This window comes from Neoarius graeffei, chromosome 7 (genome assembly GCF_027579695.1).
Source record: "Neoarius graeffei isolate fNeoGra1 chromosome 7, fNeoGra1.pri, whole genome shotgun sequence".
In the NCBI taxonomy this organism is placed as follows: Eukaryota; Metazoa; Chordata; class Actinopteri; order Siluriformes; family Ariidae; genus Neoarius; species Neoarius graeffei.
The window spans coordinates 43,553,595-43,574,103 of NC_083575.1; the positions used below are offsets into that span (position 1 = coordinate 43,553,595).

Here is a 20,509-nt window from a genome sequence, read left to right on the forward strand (position 1 = left end):
ATATTACTAGGGATGTCCCGATCCGATCACGTGATCGGAAATCGGGCCCGATCACGTGGTTTCAGACTCGATCGGAATCGGGCATTACCTCCCGATCAGGGATCGGATATATATCTATATAATATATTCTCATTTTTAACACATCAATAGCTATGCGTTGGCACAGAGTGAGACCAGACGTCTTGTCTCAACACAGCAACAAAAACACGTGCGGCATGACATCACTTTGTAGCAGAGACGCTATTGGTTATTGGCTGCCCGTTGCCGGCAAAGTTGAACACGGAAGCAGTTCGAAGCGGAAAGCAAAGTATGTCTGTGGTGTGGCAGTATTTCAAAGTTGATGACAACATTGCCATAGCAAACTGTGAAATATGTAAAGCTGGAATTTCAAGGGGTGGACAGGAAAGGGCCGCATTTAATACAACAAACCTGATACGGCACCTGAAAAACAAACACCCGACACAATACAGCGAGTTTTTAGTGCTGTTGCAAACGTGTTGGATGACAAAAACAGGCTCAAACCTGAAAGGGTAGAAATGCTTGTTTTCATCAAGAAAAACGTTCATTTCCTTAATTGAAATTACTGTATACCACTGTGAGATGCGTTCTTAAAAGCAAATTACTGGCACTGTGGCAGTTTTTTTTTTATTTGTTTACATTCCTGCCAGGTATTTTAAGGTTATGTTTTTAATTTATGTTATTTATTGTTCAAACTACCTCACGTAAGTGCTCTGTTTGCTAACGGAGTTGTTGGATGTTAAAATAAGGTGTTAAATTAAAAAAATGAGGAACATCCTGGATCCGTTTCTTTCCTCGTCTTTATTATTTTTTATGGATTATAAGAAGTATCGGATCGGGACTCGGTATCGGCAGATACTCAAAATCAAATGATCGGTATCGGATCGGAGGGCAAAAAAACCTGATCGGGACATCCCTACATGTTACATCCCTGTGAATCTGTTAATACAGAAAGTCATGTGTTAGACCGAGTGCAGTAGTATAAACCTGTGATTTAAATTAGTCATCACTACTGTCAGAGCCATGCTGTTATGGAAAATTTAATCAACACTTTCTGACCAGTCAAACTCGGGGGGGGGGACTTTGTATAAAATATTGTGGTAAAATTTTGTAGCTCAATTTTTTTTTAAATGATCAGTGATGGGAAACATTGTCATATATGTAAGTTTTTTTCTATCAGAGTATTTTTCAGTTTTCACTGTCACGCGTCTTGACCCTTTTTTCTTTTTTTGCATTTTTTAATTTGAGTTTTTATTTTGATTTTTGCTATTTTTGTCATTTTTAGGTTTTTTTTTTTTCATTTACGACAAGTGTTTTTATTTTTTTATCTGTGTGTATTAGATGTTCAAAGGACGATCATTGGGCAGAGTATAGGTGGAATCATCTATTCACTGTTTGCTGGTTCACCTCTGGTCATTCCCCTAACGACTGCACCTATCGCCATCTTCATCAGTGGTATGGATCTCTCTCTCTCTCTCTCACACACACACACACACACACACACACACACACACACACACACAGACAGACCAACCGAGAGAGAGAGAACACACACATCGCTATCTTCATCAGTGGTATGGGTATTCCTCACCCCACCCCCACACGCATGGACACACACACAGAGAGAAAACACACATCCATACCACTGATGAAGATAGTGATGTGTGTGTTTTCTATGTGTGTGTGAGCGAAGGGAGGGGTGGAGCAAGAGAGTGTGGTGAGGAATATCCATACCACTGATGATAGTGATATTCCTCACCACACACTCTTGCTTCCCCCTCCCTTCACTCACTCACTCACTCACTCACTCACTCACTCACTCACTCAAACACACACACACACACCAAGAAAGGGAGAATGCATACATCACCATCTTCATCAGTGGTATGGGTATTCCCCACCCTACACACACACCCCCATGGACAGAGAGAGAACACGTGCATTGCTATCTTCATCAATGGTATGGGTATTCCTCATCACACTCGCTCTCTTGCTTGCTCTCTCACTCACTCACACACCGAGAGAGAGAACACACACACTGCCATCTTCACCAATGGTATGGGTATTCCTCACCCCCATACGCATGGACGGAGGGAGAGAGAGAACACACATCGCTATCTTCATCAGTGGTATGGATATTCCTCACCACACACGCTCGCCTGCTTGCTCGCTCCCCCCTTCTCTCTCTCTCTCTCTCTCTCTCTCTCTCTCTCTCTCTCTCTCTCACACACACAGAGAGAGAGAACACACACATCGCCATCTTCATCAGTGGTATGGGTATTCCTCACACACCCCACATACACACGGACACAGAGCGAGAGAACACACACACTGCTATCTTCATCAGTGGTATGGATATTGCTAAATAATGTACACATCCACACAAACCCATATGCACATTGCCCTTCTCCTACTCTCACACTCGCACTCATCTCATTTTGGTGAGAGTTGTTTACTTCATTCTCTGAGTGAGTAATGAGTCTGTGTGTAGAATTAGAGCTCTGTTAACCGCAGCATGCTATAGAAAGGATTTCTCACTCTTAAACCAGGTGGCTAACTATCAAGTTTGTTTGGGCAGAATTTGTGGTTTGTTTCTCCCAATCAGGGAATCTTGCTTGTGGGTTTATGTTGATTCAAGATCTTGATGTTGATGAACTTAATGGAGAATTATCTGACTGTTTGTGGAATAATTCTTGAAGCTGTTTTCTGTTCATGGAAATGAAAGGGGAGATTGTTACTCCATTTTAAATGTTCCAAAAAGATGAAAAAACACATACTTTTGAAACAGAACAAAAATAAATAAAATGGAATAAAGTTTTAAACATTTAAGCTTATTTTTATGACTTTTTAAATACAGCGCACATCATAACTTTGTGGACAGGCATATGCATTTCTTTACTTTTAGTCCAGTATACTGGATTTAAACATGAAACAATGAGTATAAGCCAAAAACACATTTTAGCTTTAATTCAGAATGGTGGTGTAGTGGTTAGCACTGTTGCCTCACAGCAAGAAGGTTCTAGGTTCGAGCCCAGAGGCCAACAGGGGCCTTTCTGTGTGGAGTTTGCATGTTCTCCCCATGTCTGTGTGGGTTTCCCCCACAATCCGATGATGTTGATGACAACGACGACCACCCTGCCATCAATAAGACACTTTTATTCTCATTTTGAACCACACATGACTAAGTGTTGGGCATTCATGTCTCACCCATTTTATTTTATTTTATTTTTTTAATTAAAGGGTGAAGAACCACCATTATGCCATTTCTGTAGGAGATCTCTGACAAGTATATTTTACCTAGTTGTCCTGGTCTAAAAGCCACAAGGGAGCAATTTTATTCTCAAAGTAGTTTGGATGATGTTTTTAACAAGGTGCCACCATAGAATATTTTAGAATTTTTATCATATGTATCTGAAGCATCTCATTCAGTTATTATTGTAACTTTTTTTTAATTTGTTTTAACAATTTAGTCATGAAGAAATTATACCTTTTAGCGATGCTCTTGCCATGAAATAGCCTTAGGTGCTGACATGGCATTTAAAAAAAAAAAATCACTCACTCTCGCTTTAATTCATGTGACTCTAATGGGATAAGCTGAACAGAACCGCTGCACTTTTTATATATTCACTTCTAAATGAACCAAATCCTAAATCCTGACTTGATTCCTAACAGATTTATTTTTGGTCCTCAATTGCTTGCAATCTATGACTCCTTGCCACCAGCTTTGGCAGTTCATGTTTTTTTTTTTCTTTCTTTTTATTTATCACATTTCCCCCTTTCCATACAAGCTTAGTCAACATTAACCTTCCTGTTTGGGTTAGCAGTGGTTTGCGTCTTGTGGGTAATGGTCATGCTGGTACATCTCTTTATGGTAGTTTTTGTCTACATTCTGGAGCTGTGATGTGTTCATTGGTTAAAAAATGGATTTTAAGAGTTTTTAAACACTAGTCTGGTGTGGTTTTGCAGGTTGTTTATTTGGAACAGTTGATTGCTATATTTCCAGTCGACTTATTCACAATTGTTTTTGGGTTCATGTGCAGAAATACATATGCAAGGTACAAATATTAAATCGATACTCGACGCAGTCAAGGGTTTTATATGTAATCATATGAATCCACAGTATATCCTCCTAGATAAACACACGTGCACACAAACCGTACACATACTGAAGGACTTTTAAAAGTTTAGCTGTAATGCTTGCTTGTTTCTCCTTAATCATACATTTAATAAGATGTTTAATGCATGTTTTGTGTATACAGTAATCAGAGGGATCTGTGATGATTATGAGCTGGACTTCAGTGCGTTCTATGCCTGCATCGGCCTGTGGAGCAGCCTGTTCCTCCTCATTGGAGGAGTCTTCAACGTCAGTTTACTTGTTAAGCTCTTCAAGAGGTCAGGCTCATATATTGTACACACTCACCCACATGCTCGCTTACTCACTCTCACACTGCTAGATGACTGATGCATGTTTTCTTATTTATGTCTACAGGTCGATAGAGGAGGTGATAGCTCTGTTCATTTCACTTGCTTTTGTAGCAGATGCTGTCAAAGGCACTGTCAAGGGTAGGTCTCTGTCTTTTGCAGTCTGAGATACAAAATGTATTTTGAATGTGTTTTTATGCACTTGCATTTCCTTGTACTTGACTGTCATTGACTATTAAAACAATGAGATTCCTTATTTAATTTATCTTTGAAAATGTCTTAGTCTTCCATAGGTATTACCATCCTCCTACATTGGCCAATCGTAGCGTAGAGGACCTGCATGGAATAACTTCAGGGGAGATGAACTTCACAGGGGCAGGGTTACTGTCGCTCTCGGAAGCCATTTTATCCACACGAGAACGGCCACTGCTTTGCCTCCTTCTGATGCTTGGCACCTTGTGGGTTGGGTACACACTCTACCAGTTTAAGAGAAGGTAAGGCTCAAACATGCACATGCTGTGAGACCTAAAACTGCGATGTTTTGACACAATCTGTGTGTGCAGTCCCTTCCTGCATGCAAAAATTAGGGAGATTCTGTCAGACTGCGCTCTGCCCATCTCTGTGCTCATATTCTCCTTCGTTGGCTCCTACATCTTCAGCGACATTGGCTGTGAGTGAGGTTGCTCTGTAGAAACACAAGTATTATCTTTATAATTGAACGCTACAATCACTTAATTTATAGACCAATTTTGTAAATGTATTCCGTGTGTGTGTGTGTGTGTGTGTGTGTGTGTTTAGTGCCTGTGTTTAACTATCATGAAGGTTCATTGTTCCGACTTGCCTCCTTGGAAAAGCTATCAGGAACCACTGTGGTATCTGCCATGGGGCTAGGCTTCCTTCTTGCTCTCCTCATCTTTATTGACCAGAATATTGTAGTGTCTCTGACCAATGCCCCAGAGAACAGGTACACCACCCATAAAAACAGCTCAACACAAGCAACTCTACAAAAGCAATTTTGTTAGTCTAATAGGAAATGTACTTTCACATTGTGTTGTGGTGATTCAGTTTTGGCTTTTGCTCTGAAAGGTTGCAGTAAGATGGTGTGTTTGTATGTATGCCTGCTTGTATTCACGAGTGTGTGGAGGTCACTGAAGGGCATAACATGCCAAGTAATTCCTTAATAAATAACAATGCACTGACATTGAAACACAATTTATATTGGATTTAATTTAATGGTACCTGTTTTTGTATTTATAACTGTATATCCTGTTTGCCTGTCTGTTTGTATTTGCATGTTTGTATTCTGTTGGTTGCTAAAGGGTATGTCGTATCACTGGTAACCGACCGTGGTTATATCTGTGTTTTGGTGTTTGTGCAAATCTTTGTGGGTTTTCTGTGTGCTGTCTGTGTTTGTGTTTATTATAGGTTACTGAAAGGTACAGCCTATCACTGGGACCTGACATTGTCTGGCCTGATTAATATTTTGATGTCGCTGCTGGGTCTGCCTTGGATGCACGCTGCTTTTCCTCACTCCACATTGCATGTGCGGCAGTTGGCCATTGTGGAGGAGCGTGTGGAAGGAGGACACCTTTATGAGACGTGAGCAGTGGTTCTCTCGCACATAGCCTTCCCTTTCAGCTTTACACCTAATCCAGATCACAAGTTTGGTGTGTGTGTGTTTTTGTGTGTGTAGAATTGTAAGTGTGAAGGAGACCAGGGTAACATCACTGTTGGCGAATATCCTGATTGGTGTGAGTATATTCCTGCTGCCTGATCCACTGCAGTGGATCCCCAAACCTGTACTCTATGGCCTGTTCCTCTACATTGCCCTCACGTCCATCGACGGCAACCAGATGTGTGACCGCATGGCGCTGCTACTCAAAGAACAGGTATGCAGTGTGTGTGTGTGTGTGTGTGTGTGTGTGTGTTAAGGATGGACAACATGGCAAAAATAACATCCAATAATACTTTTTCTATCATAAGATTAAGATGCATTTTAGATATACTAGAATGATACATGTCAGCATATTTCGATCACAGTATTTAGTTTGGTTGAAATTAAACTCGGCACACCCGCTTAAATCAATACTGACCCAATAAAAACAGTAACTGATGCATCAGAAGTTCCCTAATTAATTTCAGTTAATTTTAATTCACCTGGGGGGGGTAGTATATTTGAGCTGTATTTCAAGGTCAAGGCCCTTTATTTATTTATTTATTTATTTATTGTCCTTTCAACCATATACAGGTGGTACAGTACACCGTTAAAACAAAACATTCTCCAGGACCATGGTGCTACATTCAGAGGTGGACAAAGTACGCAACTTCATTACTTAAGTCAAAGTACAGATCCCACTGGTCAAATGTTAGCCCAATACAAGTGAAAGTTGCAGAGTCAAATTTTTACTTAAGTTAAAGTACATGGATGCAAATGGCGCGCCTTTTGGCGGATGCCGCCTTTTTCACGGCTGTCTGGGGGACTTGTGTGAATCGTGCAGATCCAATGAGTTGTTTTTTTTTGGGGGGAGGGGCGTTGGAGTGTCTGAATATAATTTCATCAACTAAATTCTGTATTAAAATTACTAAAGCAAATGCCATTACAGTCCATGAAACATAGGAAGTATAAGTATGAGAAGAAAACAGTAAATCAGAAAGCTGCACATGTAAAGCCAATTGGCTGCGTGCCATTATCTGCTGCTGGCTGCACTTCACTGCACGCGCAAGGATTTCCATCAGTCCAACGCAAGTTACGTAATTGGCTTTACGTGCGCAACTTTCTGATTTACTGTTTTCTTCTCATACTTATACTTCCTATGTTTCATGGACTGTAATGGCATTTGCTTATTTAGTAATTTTAATACAGAATTTACTTTGATGAAATTATAATCAGACACTCCAACGCCAAAAAAAAAAAAAAAAAACCTCATCGGATCCGCACGATTCACACAAGTCCCCCAGACAGCTGTGAAAAAGGTGTGCCGTTTGCATCCATGGAAGTACTGAAGTATTTGCTTTTAAAAATACTTAAGTCTTAAAAGTACATTTTCTGTCAACGCATTGTTGTATTATTGCCACAACGCTTGCAAAACCTAATGCCTCTGAAGCAACCAACTGGATTTACTGACTAACTTGTAGAACCTGTAGAATAAACACCTGGTAGAATGTTACAAAATGAAACACAGCTTTTCATTTTTTTTTTAAATTAATTTTTCTTTAATTGTAACACTCCTCCCCATCCACACAAAGCAGCTTGGTAGTGTTCTGACCCAGCTCTGGCAGTGTGTGCACAAATGCACATGTTTGTTAATCAGGAAGACGGTGGAATAGCTGTAAATGCAGCTTGCTCAGAAAATAAAAATGTCAATCCAACCTGCTTAAAACCCAGGTCCACACCTCTAGCTTAATAACTGCCCAACAGCAACACTACTTTAAGCAAAACAAAATATACAAGACCATCATCTGACAACAAATTGTTGGAATTTTTTTTGTTGTGACTGCCTAGTACAATACTGTCCATCTCACAGGTCTTGTGTGTGTGTGTATGCGCATGTGTATGTATTCACGCACATGAATCTGCCTGTGGAATCATGGTGGTTTAATGTTAACCTAGCTAGTCAGTGAAGCTCCACCTGACATGCTAGCAAACTCTTCAAAATCATATTGGGTAATGTGGAAGTTGCCCTGATGTGGATGGAGTACAGAAGTACGGCAGGCGGTTGTTAGTGTTTAAACACACACATTTATTTTGCTTTTCAGCAAGACGCTTTTATGACCGGGACAGTCACACGCGCACAAACACAACTCAGTCGTGTTCTGGTCCCAACCCACTCCTCCTCTGCTCTCCTACTCCCTTTTATACAGCACAGTCACTGCAAAAGACGCACAGACACACACATTAATTGATGACGGGTGTAGCGATTTAGCCGCTCACCTTCCCTGACTCCACCCTCCATTCACAAGCCGACGCTCAGACACACCCCTGCTGCCACATACACCCACTGCCTGACTCAGGCAGGGGAGCTGTCTGGCTTGCAGCGGCCCCCCCCCCCATGGGACAGGAAGTCCGCCACTAGTCTGCGCCCCCGGCCTGTGGACCACCTCGAATTTGAATGGCTGGAAAGTGAGATACCAATGGGTGAGCTGCACGTTGGCATCCTTCATATGGTGGAGCCACTGGAAGGGCACGTGGTCTGAACAGAGGGTGAAAGGGCGTCCTAGTAAGTAGTACCGGAGGGTGAGGACTGCCCACTTGATAGCCAGGCACTCCTCTATTGTGCTGTACTTGCTTTCATGCATCGACAACTTCCGGCTAATGTTACAGCACAGGACATTCCTCACCCTCGGACAGAACGGCCCCCAGCCCCCTGTCTGATGCATTTGTCTATAAAATAAAGGGGAGAGAAAAGTCAGGGGAGTGTAAAAGTGGCCCCCACACAGTGCAGCCTTTACCTTAGAGAAAGCCTGTTGGCATTGCTCCATCCACTGGACCGGATCTGGTGCTCCCTTTTTAGTGAGATCAGTCTGCGGGCTGGTGACATTGGAATAATTAGGTATGAACCTATGATAGTAGCCAGCCAGCCCCAGGAACTCTCACGCCCCCTTTTTGGTCTTGGGCCTCGGGCCGGGCGCAATCGCTGCAGTGTTAATTTGGGGATCACACCTGCCCATGACACAAGTGGAAACCCAGATACCATACTTCCACCCATCCAATTGCACACTTTTTTGGGTTAGCTGTGAGACCCGCATGACTTGGTGGCTTTAGGATGGCCCTAAGGTGTTCTAGGTGCCATGGCCAATCATTGCTACAGATGATATTGTCGAGGTACGCAACCGTGTAGTCGGTGTGAGGGTGGAGAACCCTGTCCATGAGCTGCTGGAATGTTGCGGGAGCCCCAAATAACCCAAAAGGAAGTGTGATGAATTGGTGTAACCCAAACGGTGTGGAAAAGGCCATTTTCTCTCAGGATAGAGTTAAGGGGATCTGCCAATATCCCTTTGTTAAATCCAGTGTCGAGTAAAAATGGGCAGTGCCTAATCGATTGAGCAGCTCGTCAATGCAAGGCATTGGGTATGTGTCGAATTTAGGCACCCCATTGACCTTTCTATAGTCCACACAGAACCGGACCGACCCATCGGTCTTGGGACCCAGGACCACTGGGCTGCTCCAGTCACTGTGGGACTCCTTGATTTATGCCCATTTCGAGCAGGTTCATCCTGAGCCTTTTTTCTTGGGGGGGGGGTTCGGGCAGGTGGTAAGGGTGGCTTTACACCACCACCCCCGGGGGCATCTCAATGTGGTGTTCTATGAGGTGGGTGTGGCCAGGCAGGAGTGAGAACATGTCGGAAAATTCCCTCCGCAACTGGGCCACCTCCGTGAGTTGGGCCAGTGAGAGGTGGTCTCCACAAGGGACCGGAGTGGCTGGAGATGGGTTTTTTTTTAAATTATTTTATTTTAATTAATTAATTTTATTTATTTATTTATTTTTGTACCTCCAGCCCCAGCTCTGCCTTCTCTGGGACTACCGACACCAACGTCACGGAGACCTCCTCATTCCAGTGTTTTTAACAGATTTGAGGTGGTAAATTTGCAATGCCTCACCTCATAGTCGGCGTCCCCAACTCACCATGTGACCTCAAAGGGCCCTTGCCACTTGGCGATTTAATCTGGAGCGTGACGTGGGCAATAATATGAGCACTTTATCTCCCCAGTGTGAACTCTCTCTGAGGCGCATGCCCATGTCATACAGTCGGCCTTGACGTTCTTGTGCCTGTCGCAAATTCTCCTGGGTTAAGTGAGTGAGGGTGTGGAGTTTTGCGCGCAGATCGAGAACGTATTTAATTTCATTCTTACTAGGTGAAGGTCCCTCCTCCCAATTTTCACATTGCACATCCAAAATGCCATGCGGCTTACGCCCATATAATAACTCGAATGGTGAGAAACCTGTAAAGGCTTGTGGGACCTCTCGAACTGCAAATAACGGGCTCAAGCCATTTATCCCAATTATGCGCATCCTCATTTGCAAATTTCCGAATTAAGTTTTTTAGTGTTTGATTAAATCGTTCCACTAAGCCATCCATTTGTGGGTAATAGATGCTGGTGCGGATAGGCTGAATTCCCAATAACCCATACACTTTGCGCAGTGTGCGTGACATAAATGTAGTGCCTTGGTTTGTCAGGATTTCTTTTGGAATCCTGACCCGGGAGATAATATGGAAGTGCGCTTCCACAATACTGTGTGCTGAGATATTGCGGAGAGGCACCGCTTCTGGATATCGCGTTGCATAGTCCACCCAGAACTAAAAGTGATATCCCTGTGCTGACTGATCTAATGGCCCGATGAGGTACATCCCAATCCTTTCAAAAGGGCTCTTGATTAGAGGGAGAGGGCGCAAAGGCGCTTTTGGAGTGGCCGTGGGATTTACTAATTGGCATTCACGGCACGCCGCACACCACCAATGGACATCCCCGCGAATCCCTGGCCAATAGAGCTGGGCCATTATTCTGCCTTGTGTTTTATCCTGCCCTAAGTGTCCAGCCATGGGATTAAAGTGAGCTGCATGGAATAGGAGTTCCCTATAGCTCTTTGGGATTAATAACTGCGTTATTTGTTCGCCAGTCTGAGTGTCCTGCGTCACTCAGTATAACCTATCCTTAATAATGGCAAAGTAGGGGAAGGCCAGTATTGCATTTGGCTGGGGAATTTGACCATCGATTACTCTCACTTGGTCAAATGCATGCCACAGAGTCTCGTCTCGCGACTGCTCTAACGGGAATCCTCAAGGGAATCCCCGAGAGAAGGAGGAGGGGTGAGCTGCTGACATAGACGGTTCTGTGACAGCTTCTCCCACCAACGTTAGACCAGGATCTTCCCAAGATGCATTACTGCAGGACCCACTTCTTACTATGTGTTCCATTAATTTTTTAAATCCTGGCCAATCAGTCCCCAATATCAGTGAGTGGGTGAGATAAGGATTAACCACCACCTTTACACTATACTTTTCTCCCTGAAATGGAATGTGGATGGACACTAAAGGGTAGTTGTGAGCATCCCTGTGCGCACACAATACCTTCACTACTTGTGCTCTCCCCAATGCCTCACCTTGCACCAGGCTTGGATTGAGGTCTGGTTACAGCCAGAATCCACCAAGGCCTGATGCGTATCCCCTTGTATACTTACCAGAATACAATACGACACGCTCCGGCCCGGCAGGCGTCCCGGAGTTGTTGGCCGAATGCGAACGGCCGGCTGACCTCCTCCAAGCATGGCGCGTAGAAGTGCTGACGCTGTTGTTCCAGGGAGTGGTCGACTCGCTGGAGAATGGCTCTCCAAGTCCGCATACATGAGCCGGCTGTTGGCGGGGAGCTGCAGCACGGCAAGCTGCGCCTCGCCGGTCGGCAGGGGAAGTAGGCATGCTGCGTGCTGCTTGACCGGTCAACCCCACGCTTCGGCCGCTTGCTCAAAGAGCGTGAGGAATGCTTCCAGATCGTCGTGCAGACCCATCTTTGTTAGGGTGAGGTGGGGAGGGTCCGCTGCAGTGGCAGTTGAGGACCCCGCCGATGCGAGCAGGTGCTGGAACGCCTGGCGGTTGTCTTGTTGGGCCAGCATCAAGGCCTCAAAGCGTCGTTCTGACTCCTCTCCTGCAAGAGACACGCACACATTAACGACAGGTGTAGCGATTTGGCCACTCACCTTCCCTGACTCTGCCCTCCATTCATAAGCCGACGCTCGGCCACGCCCCCACTGCTACAGGTAGCTAACATTACTAGAAAAGAGAGATTTCTACATTGTTCTATTTGGCAAGATTATCCTAAAACATTTCTGAAAGGGCTTCAGATAAGTTAACCTTATATTAGCATAACTCTATTTTTACATGTTAACTAACCGTGTCCAAGTTAACAAGCTGTGTGTTATTAGCCGTGGACAAGGCTGTAGCAACTTGGCGGGAAAATCCATAGAAAGTAATTTGACTAACTAGACTGCATAGCTATTGCAATGTTATCGCTAGCTCTAAAAGCACAGACAACTTCATTGCAAGCTTGCTCTTGGAATAAAATGTTTACAAACCTCAATCTGCTCCCGCAGGTTGGACGGTAAGTTTTTGTAGGCTGTGATGTGCTAAGTTTTAGGCAAACAAAGCAAACATTTAAAATGAAATGACTCCTTTATTCCTTTCAGAAAACTGGAACATATGTTCTAGGTATAACCATGGGTGCATGCATTCCCCAGAAGAACCGCCTCCTTCATTCTGCCATCAACTGATTGTGTTTAAATAATACTGCAGCGAAATCATTGAACTTGATTTTAGTCTATGGACATGACGTGACCCTAGTGATTTACTGATGGGTTGTCTCAGTGTCGCCTGTGAAAAAACCAATCACATTTTTAAAAAACATCCACTTCCAAAGCCACATCATAGTAATGAGTCACGAGGACTTTGATAGAAATGTAGTGGAGTAAAAAGTACGATATTTGTCTTTCAAATGTAGTGAAGTTAAAGTAATAAGTTTCCAAAAAAAAAAAATTCAAGTATAGATACTCAGTGTACTGAAGTAAATGTACTTTGTTACTGTCCACCTCTGGCTACATTAAACATCACAGGGTAACAAATCTACATACAACAACCTAAGGTGCAGGAGTGCAGCGAGTGCAAACATTGCAGACAATAACCTGCATAAAATGCAAACAAAGACCGTGCAAAAACGACTGCTAGCACAAGTAGACAGTCCAGTGCCAACCAGTACCATTCCATGATAATATGCAGAAATTTATTTATTTGACCATTTATTTCACCATTTGACCTTGCACAATCAGTATTCTCACTAAGACTATATATTTGCCTTAATAATGAACAATACTCTTAATACTGTTTGGTCTAAAACATATCCATTATGCTAATTTCATAATCTTACCATCTTGTATAAACCATACAAACTCGCCAAACACACCACTTTCATTAAAAGCACCTTTCACACACTCACTTTGGCAATTAAACAAAGATATGAAATTTATGAAAGCCAGGTGTGAAAACTGGTTGATTCATTCAGGGAACTTCTGGGAGGGTTCCACATTTGATCAGAAGCAATTAGGTTATAAGTGAAGATGTGATCTCCTTTGAGGTGGTGGAGGACTCCTCACTGAGCAGTTTTTCGGTAGCAAGCTGTAATTTTGTCTGATTAAACAATTAAAAAAAATTAAGTAACCCATTTTTGGGTTGATTTTTAAAGCCAATAATGTATAGCTTTTTTTTTTTTTTTTAACTATAAAATCCCACGAGCCAGAAAAGACGACAACATTTATCTTGAGTAAAATTTATATAGCACTTTCACAGACAAAAGTCACAAAGTGCTTTTACAAAAGCAAATAAAATAGAAATAACACACACATTCACAGTAAAATAAACACAACTACAACAAGTGCGTAAGGAACAATAAGGAATCAGCCGGGAGTTTACCCAAATGCTGGTTTAAACAAGTGAGTCTTCAGCTGCCTTTTAAAACAGTCCACAGAGTCAGCGAATCTCAGATGGGTGGGCAGGGCATTCCACAATTTAGGAGCGACAACCTCAAAAGCTCGGTCACCACAGGTCTTTAAACGAGTGCGTGGAACAGACAAGAGGTTTTTGTTGTTAGATCTAAGGGAACGTGCAGGTGTATGGAAATTATTTAAGTCTGCCAAATAAGCAGGGGCTTGGCCATGAAGTGCCCTATACAGTATGTAATAGCAGGGCTTTGAACCAGAATTTTTTTCCTATTGGTTCGTTCCGAACAGAAACGGAATTTTAACGTTTCCGGTTTTGGGTTCCACCATTTAAATAGACATTCCCGAACCGGTTAGAACAAAAAAATTTCGTTCCCGGAACGGTTAATTACATTCCCTGTCAGCTGTTTAACAAATGGCTATAAAGTTATGTCTCTGTCTCATCCAGCTTAAGCCAAATGTAGGCTAATTCTATTACAACCTTCATTAAATAAGACAAGAAATAATTCAAAACAATTATTATTTCAAATGTTGGCGATTTGGATTCTCAGTATGTCTTCCCATCTACACAAACAGAAAAAGTGCCAAAAATGAAAGATAATTCATTTAGTGTGTTACCAAAGGCTAGTCAGGCCCTATAGAGGGCTACCGCATGACGTCACCGCGCCGCGAGATTTTGTTAGGCGCCATATTGGAAGACCAAGTACACATCTATGCAAGTACATACATACATAAAACAAACTACACCTGAAATGTAGCCAGGGCCGGTTCTGCCCTAATCTGGACCCGGGTGCAACATCGCGCAAACCCCCACCCCCCCCCCCCCCCACCCCCCCCCCAATCACATAACTATAACTATAAACATTTTATATAAACTATTTTAACTAAATGGGCTATAATAAATAAGCCTGCAGGCAGCCACAGCGGGCTGCCTCAGAAAAGTAACCATTCAATGACACAACTGAAAGCCTGTAGCCACGGCGGGCTGCCTTAAAAAGTAACCATTTGTCCTACCTTAAAACTCGTTTTGCATCTTCTGCCTCCTTTTTTGTATTTTCGACCCTCCGTTTATTTTCTTTCCTTTTCTGAAAACCCGATTTGTGTCCAGACATTTTGTTCTGCTACCAACGAACTAACTCGTCAGGTCTCGTCTCTCGAGCCCGCGATGATTCCCGTGGGAAGGGCAACAACTGATACATTTTTACAAACAGCCAATAGGGAGGTTGCAACGTTCAGGCTCTTCTTTGCTCAGACACTCAGTAATGCACTTACTCACTTATTATCACGTGGAGACGTGATAGTAGTCCACCTTCCCGCTCTCTCCATTCAGTCAGCGAACGTCACACAGGAAGTGAACCCCAGCGGGTCATAGAAACTTGCGCAGGAGGAGAATGGCTTTTTTATTTGTAGGCTACGGAAACTTTGAGGAACGAAATAAAAACCGGTATTAACCGGTTACCATTATTTTTAATAAGCGTTTCTGTTCCGGAACATAAAAAATAATAAAGTTTCTGGTTTCATTTCTGTTCCATGTGAAACAGAAAAAGTTCCCGGTTTTCGTTTTCGTTCCTTGAACCGGTTCAAAGCCCTGTGTAATAGTAAGAATCTTAAACTGTATCCTGTAGTAAACGGGGAGCCAGTGAAGGGAGTTGAGCAGAGGGGTGATGTGACAGTGTCTTGTAAGCAACCTAGCAGCAGCATTCTGAATTGACAGTAAGCATGATAGGACAGATTTATTAAGGGAGGAAAAAAGTGCATTACAATAATCAATGCGTGAAGAGATAAAAGCATGTGCCAGCATCTCCAGTTCTGAATGATACCATAGATCTAAGTTTACTAATTACGCAGATGGAAACAAAACACAATTTAGCCAGCTGTTTGACATGAGAGTCAAACGACAGAGACTTATCAAATGTGTCTCACCCCTAAGGTCCTCAGGCTCACGCGAACAGCACATGAGAGAGGCCCAATGTATTGTTTGATTGTATGTATAATATTGTCTGGAGCAATAATTTATCTTGATGAGCAGGCAAATCACCCAAACCTAAATATTTAGAACAGCACAGTGAAGTCACAACAGGAAGAAAAAAAAAAACCTCAGTCACTGAAAGAGTAAAGGAATAAATGTTGTAAGCCATTCAGAATGCAGAAGCTGTTGGTCATTTATGCAGATGATTACATTTTTTTTTTATGAATGGTGCACAATTTTCATGAGTGAGGCTGGAGTGAATTCTGAGAATATGCCATATGGAGAGACGAGGTGCAGGTGATGAACAAACTCAAATGCTAATTAGGTTTTTAAATTGTTGTAAGAGAACTCAAATGCAGTCTGTATTAATTCATATCAGCAGTGATGATGCAGCTTTGCGTCTCAATTAATGCTTTTATGTTTGTAATAATAAATCAGAAATGGAATTGTTTACTAATTACATTTAAGTATTTGGTCTGGTTTAATGGGGAAAGTGTAAGCATACTCTTAAAAGAAATAATTGACAGGTAAAGCTGTATAGGAAATAGCTTTTAGAGAATCCTGGATTTCAGATTTATTTATTTGAAATCTGCTTTATATCATATGGCTTCGTTGAACTTGATATTGCTCTGCAAAAGTTGCATCGACTTATATTTACTGTTTATTACTTACACTCTTGCGTTTTCTGAAATTTATACGAGCCTGCCACACAGGGAAACAAATTTAGCCTGAAGTGTTGGACAAATGTCAGAAGGATATAAACTATGTGGATAAAGTACACCTGCAGTTACCAAATTGTTGTATGACTGTATTATTATTATTAATGACAACCACAACAAAAAAACATGTTCAGGAATAATATGGATATGTTTATCAATAGCTTTTCAGTATTTCTTGCCAAAGGGAATGGCGTTTTGTTCCATGGAATGTCAATGAAATTATTAGTCTAACTTGAATGGAAACAGAAATGGATTTGAACAAATTTGTTTTTTGGATTTTTTTTTTTTAAATTCCCCAGGTAAACATCACATTGCTTAAGCCAGGCTTAAAATACTACGATCTTACGGTCACTCCCACTGCATAGCACTGTATTATATAGTCAGAATATTTATATAGCATGTATGGTGTATGCTCTGAACGTGATGGCAAAAGACAAACTGTGTACAAGTGTCTGACGAAAGTGCTCATACTGGCCAACTGTACAAAGCTACTTGTCAGTTATGACTCTGTAGTTCCCTCAAGCTGAAAAAAAATGTCGATGATAACCAAGTAGTGCTCAGCTCGACTCGTGCACAATTTTATGTTAAAAAATTTCAAAGAAAAGGAGACAGCAAAACAATGGACAGGGAAGTGCTCCAGGTATCGTGGTCAAAGGCTTTGTGTATTTTTCAGAAATAGCTGGACATTTTTTCTCAGTGACGGCATAGTTTCCTTTGGGTTCATTCTTAATGTTCATGTGACCTTCATACAGCCTACAGTATGTGACTATAGTTACTGAGCAACAACATGCTGCTAATAAATGTCTCTGATTGGCTTTAACTTGTGCTGCTACTGCAAACCGTTTTTATGTAAAATAGGCAATGGTAGACTCAAGTGTTGATGCATGTCAGACCGCGTTGCTCTCACTGCATCTGATAAGATTTTCTGTGAAAAGTGGGTGAAAATCGTGTTATTTCCCCCACACACACATCCTCCCTTCTGCCCTGTTAATGCTTCTGTAAGCCCTTGAAAGAATCCCCCGATGCAAAAAAGATTTTAGAACCACTGAACCCTGTGACATCACTGGTGCAACCCTATAGCTTGTTTTTATCAGGCTAAATGAGTTGTCCAGCGTTATAGAAGAACTGACAATACCCAATACACAAGAAAGAGCACTATGGTAAATGTTACTGGGTTATTGATTTCATTGTTCTATCACCTATCCAGTGTTTGGCAATATGAGGCACAGCATTTGTGACTAACAGACAGGGCAATTAAATTTGAACTATGGCATGAGCATGTTTGTGTTGGAGTATTCAGAACAACAGCCTCTCTTTCAACTAACTAGAGGGCAAATAAAAGTCAAGGAAGGCATTTTATGAACGTGCTTAAAAACATGGGGTACAGCCTGCAAATAAAAGCGAGGCGTAAGAACGCCCTCTACCTGCTACCTGATGGGACTGATTACAGTCCCAAAACAATCCAGTAAGAGATGGGCTCTATCATGGCCGCTACTGCTTTCTAACTCAGCACAGCTCACCATTGCTTTGACGGTTTATTTTGAAATTATTAAAAGCCACTTTATTTATACGTTTGCCTATTCAGAATGCAAATACATTTCTGCACACCAGATTTTTCTTTCTCTCTCTCACCCACCCACATGTGCATTTCTCTGTTCAGACGTCCTACCCCCCAACGCACTACATCCGGAAGGTGCCACAGAGGAAGATCCATTATTTCACTTTCCTTCAGATGCTGCAGCTGCTGGTCCTCTGTGCGTTTGGAATGTACCCACTCCCGTACATGAAAATGATCTTCCCTCTGCTAATGTTTATCCTTATACCCATCAGGTTTGTCTCGTTCAATGTTTCACTGCAAATACACACAGACAAAAACAACAAACTGCTACACACAGAAAAGAGTGACTCGGTTTTAGCTACCATATAAGAGTAGATTTTGTGGGGAAATCCTTAACAGTAGAACCATTATTTCTCTGAAAACTGGCTAGTAGTAGAACCCTTTTGAAGAACTATTACCCATCTGTAGAACCTTTGATGAATCCTTTTGTGCCTGTTGTCTGTTAATAATTTTTCTGTTGCTGTTACTAACTGTGCTGTAAACGTCTTAGGAATTGTCTGCTGCCCAGAATCATTGAGGCCAAATACTTGGATATCATGGACGCACAGCACATGTAAACATGCACCTTCAGAAAACGGACTCTGGGAATTGTATTTCTGAAATATGAAACTCTGGGAGGAAAGACAGACTGATTCTAGTGTTGTACAGCAGACATTCTTGTGAAGCACTGTAACAGGAAAAAAAGAGAGAGAATGTAGTTTGAAAGGCTGACTATATTCCTGTTTGTGTTTTGATTTTAGTCAGTCAATGCTTCTCTCACTGTTTTCTCATGCCAAAGCTTCTCTCTTTGGTTAATTCTTATGTACCTCTGTCTCATTATGTGGACCACTCACTTGAGTTACTAATCCATGAAATAAATGTACTGACATACAGTGGCATTTGAATATTATCCTGACAGGAAGAGACTGGTGACTGATAAGCTCTTTTCATAGTGTTTCTGATACCATACAAAAGGTCACTGAACAATTGGAGTGGAGTGAAGTGGATCTATCTGTAGCAATACCTCTTTGATGTTGACAATTTAGACATACAAAACAAACCGGATGACCCTTCATTACTTCACTTTCCTTTAGGTGAAAGGTCTCTGTCAGCTCCTACATGACGTGAAATTATACTGTTGATCATACACACTCCAATGTGTTGTGGTACATATCATTGATGTGTGGTGCATATATTAAAAACAAGTTAAAACAGACCAAAAGAATACATGCACCCTGCTTGATACTGTGTTTTCATAGCAATACAGTGATGTATGAATATTTTAGATATTTCTAAGAGAGATTATTATTGGAGTTGATATATTTCCAGGATGCATGGTGACATGTGTTCAGAATGTAACATTAGTATTGATGCTTCAGGGATAGGGGAACGGGTCCAGACAATGAGAGCTATTTCCCACAAACTGTACACACTGCATAACAAACTCTTACCGTAAGCTTTACATATTACAGAACATCACCACTGTTTGTTGTCAAAACGCACAGAAATGTGTGCGAACGCACACACAAGATAAATACGAATAGGCATGTACTTATAAACACAAACTAGCATGCTTGCTCACGCACAGTCCATCCTGGCCCTAATTTACACTATATATATATATATATATATATATATATATATATATATATATATATATATATATATATATATATATATAAAATGAAAATAAATAAAGCATGGCTTTTATAAAATGCCAAAATCTTTTTTTACAATTATAGATGGTATTTCATGTAAGAGAGAATGAAATTCTCAGTGGAACGCTAGTTTTGTATATTACACCCATACACTCAGACTTTTCAAAATGTAATTGTCTGTGCTGGACACCAGAACAGCTATGAAGCTTTTCATAGAAGACTGAAATTATATCTTTTGATTTGTTAGAGCAATATAACCATTTTCAATCCATGTTCAATAGCTTACAAATATTCGATCACCTTGCTGTTTTTTCTCGAGAAGAATCTGACTTGTATACACCTTAGGATTTTCTAGCAATGCACTCCTTTTCAATTCAAACACATTTATTCGAAATTTCTAAATAAAGCTCTCAATGTTTCTAATACTGAGGGGGGGAGAGAGAGAGAGAGAAGGATCAAAGCACTTGGATATACTATGGAGAGGATATGTTTTTGAATTGGATCAGGGCAGGGACAGCACTCCACCCCACAGTGCTGAAAATAAAAATGAAAGAAAAAGAATGTTGTGAATAGTGGACGTGTGTCGTCTATTAATTATAACACTTGAATCTGTAGAGACAAATGACTAGGAATGGCATATGACCAAA

The 20,509-nt window shown here is 41.6% G+C and overlaps 1 protein-coding gene across 6 annotated transcripts in view; it reads left to right on the forward strand.

The window, feature by feature from the left end:
- Positions 1-19,869, forward strand: part of slc4a11 (solute carrier family 4 member 11) — a 97,250-nt gene extending 77,381 nt beyond the window's left edge. For all 6 annotated transcript variants that reach the window (XM_060925715.1, XM_060925716.1, XM_060925717.1 and 3 more), the window contains 10 exons: positions 1,360-1,473; positions 4,278-4,410; positions 4,508-4,581; positions 4,724-4,934; positions 5,004-5,110; positions 5,239-5,404; positions 5,866-6,039; positions 6,134-6,329; positions 18,268-18,437; positions 18,716-19,869. In XM_060925715.1, coding sequence (XP_060781698.1) covers positions 1,360-1,473; positions 4,278-4,410; positions 4,508-4,581; positions 4,724-4,934; positions 5,004-5,110; positions 5,239-5,404; positions 5,866-6,039; positions 6,134-6,329; positions 18,268-18,437; positions 18,716-18,782 — 1,412 coding nt within the window. In that variant the 3' untranslated portion in view covers positions 18,783-19,869. The remainder of the gene's footprint in view (positions 1-1,359; positions 1,474-4,277; positions 4,411-4,507; positions 4,582-4,723; positions 4,935-5,003; positions 5,111-5,238; positions 5,405-5,865; positions 6,040-6,133; positions 6,330-18,267; positions 18,438-18,715) is intronic.
- Positions 19,870-20,509: the final 640 nt, after the last annotated feature.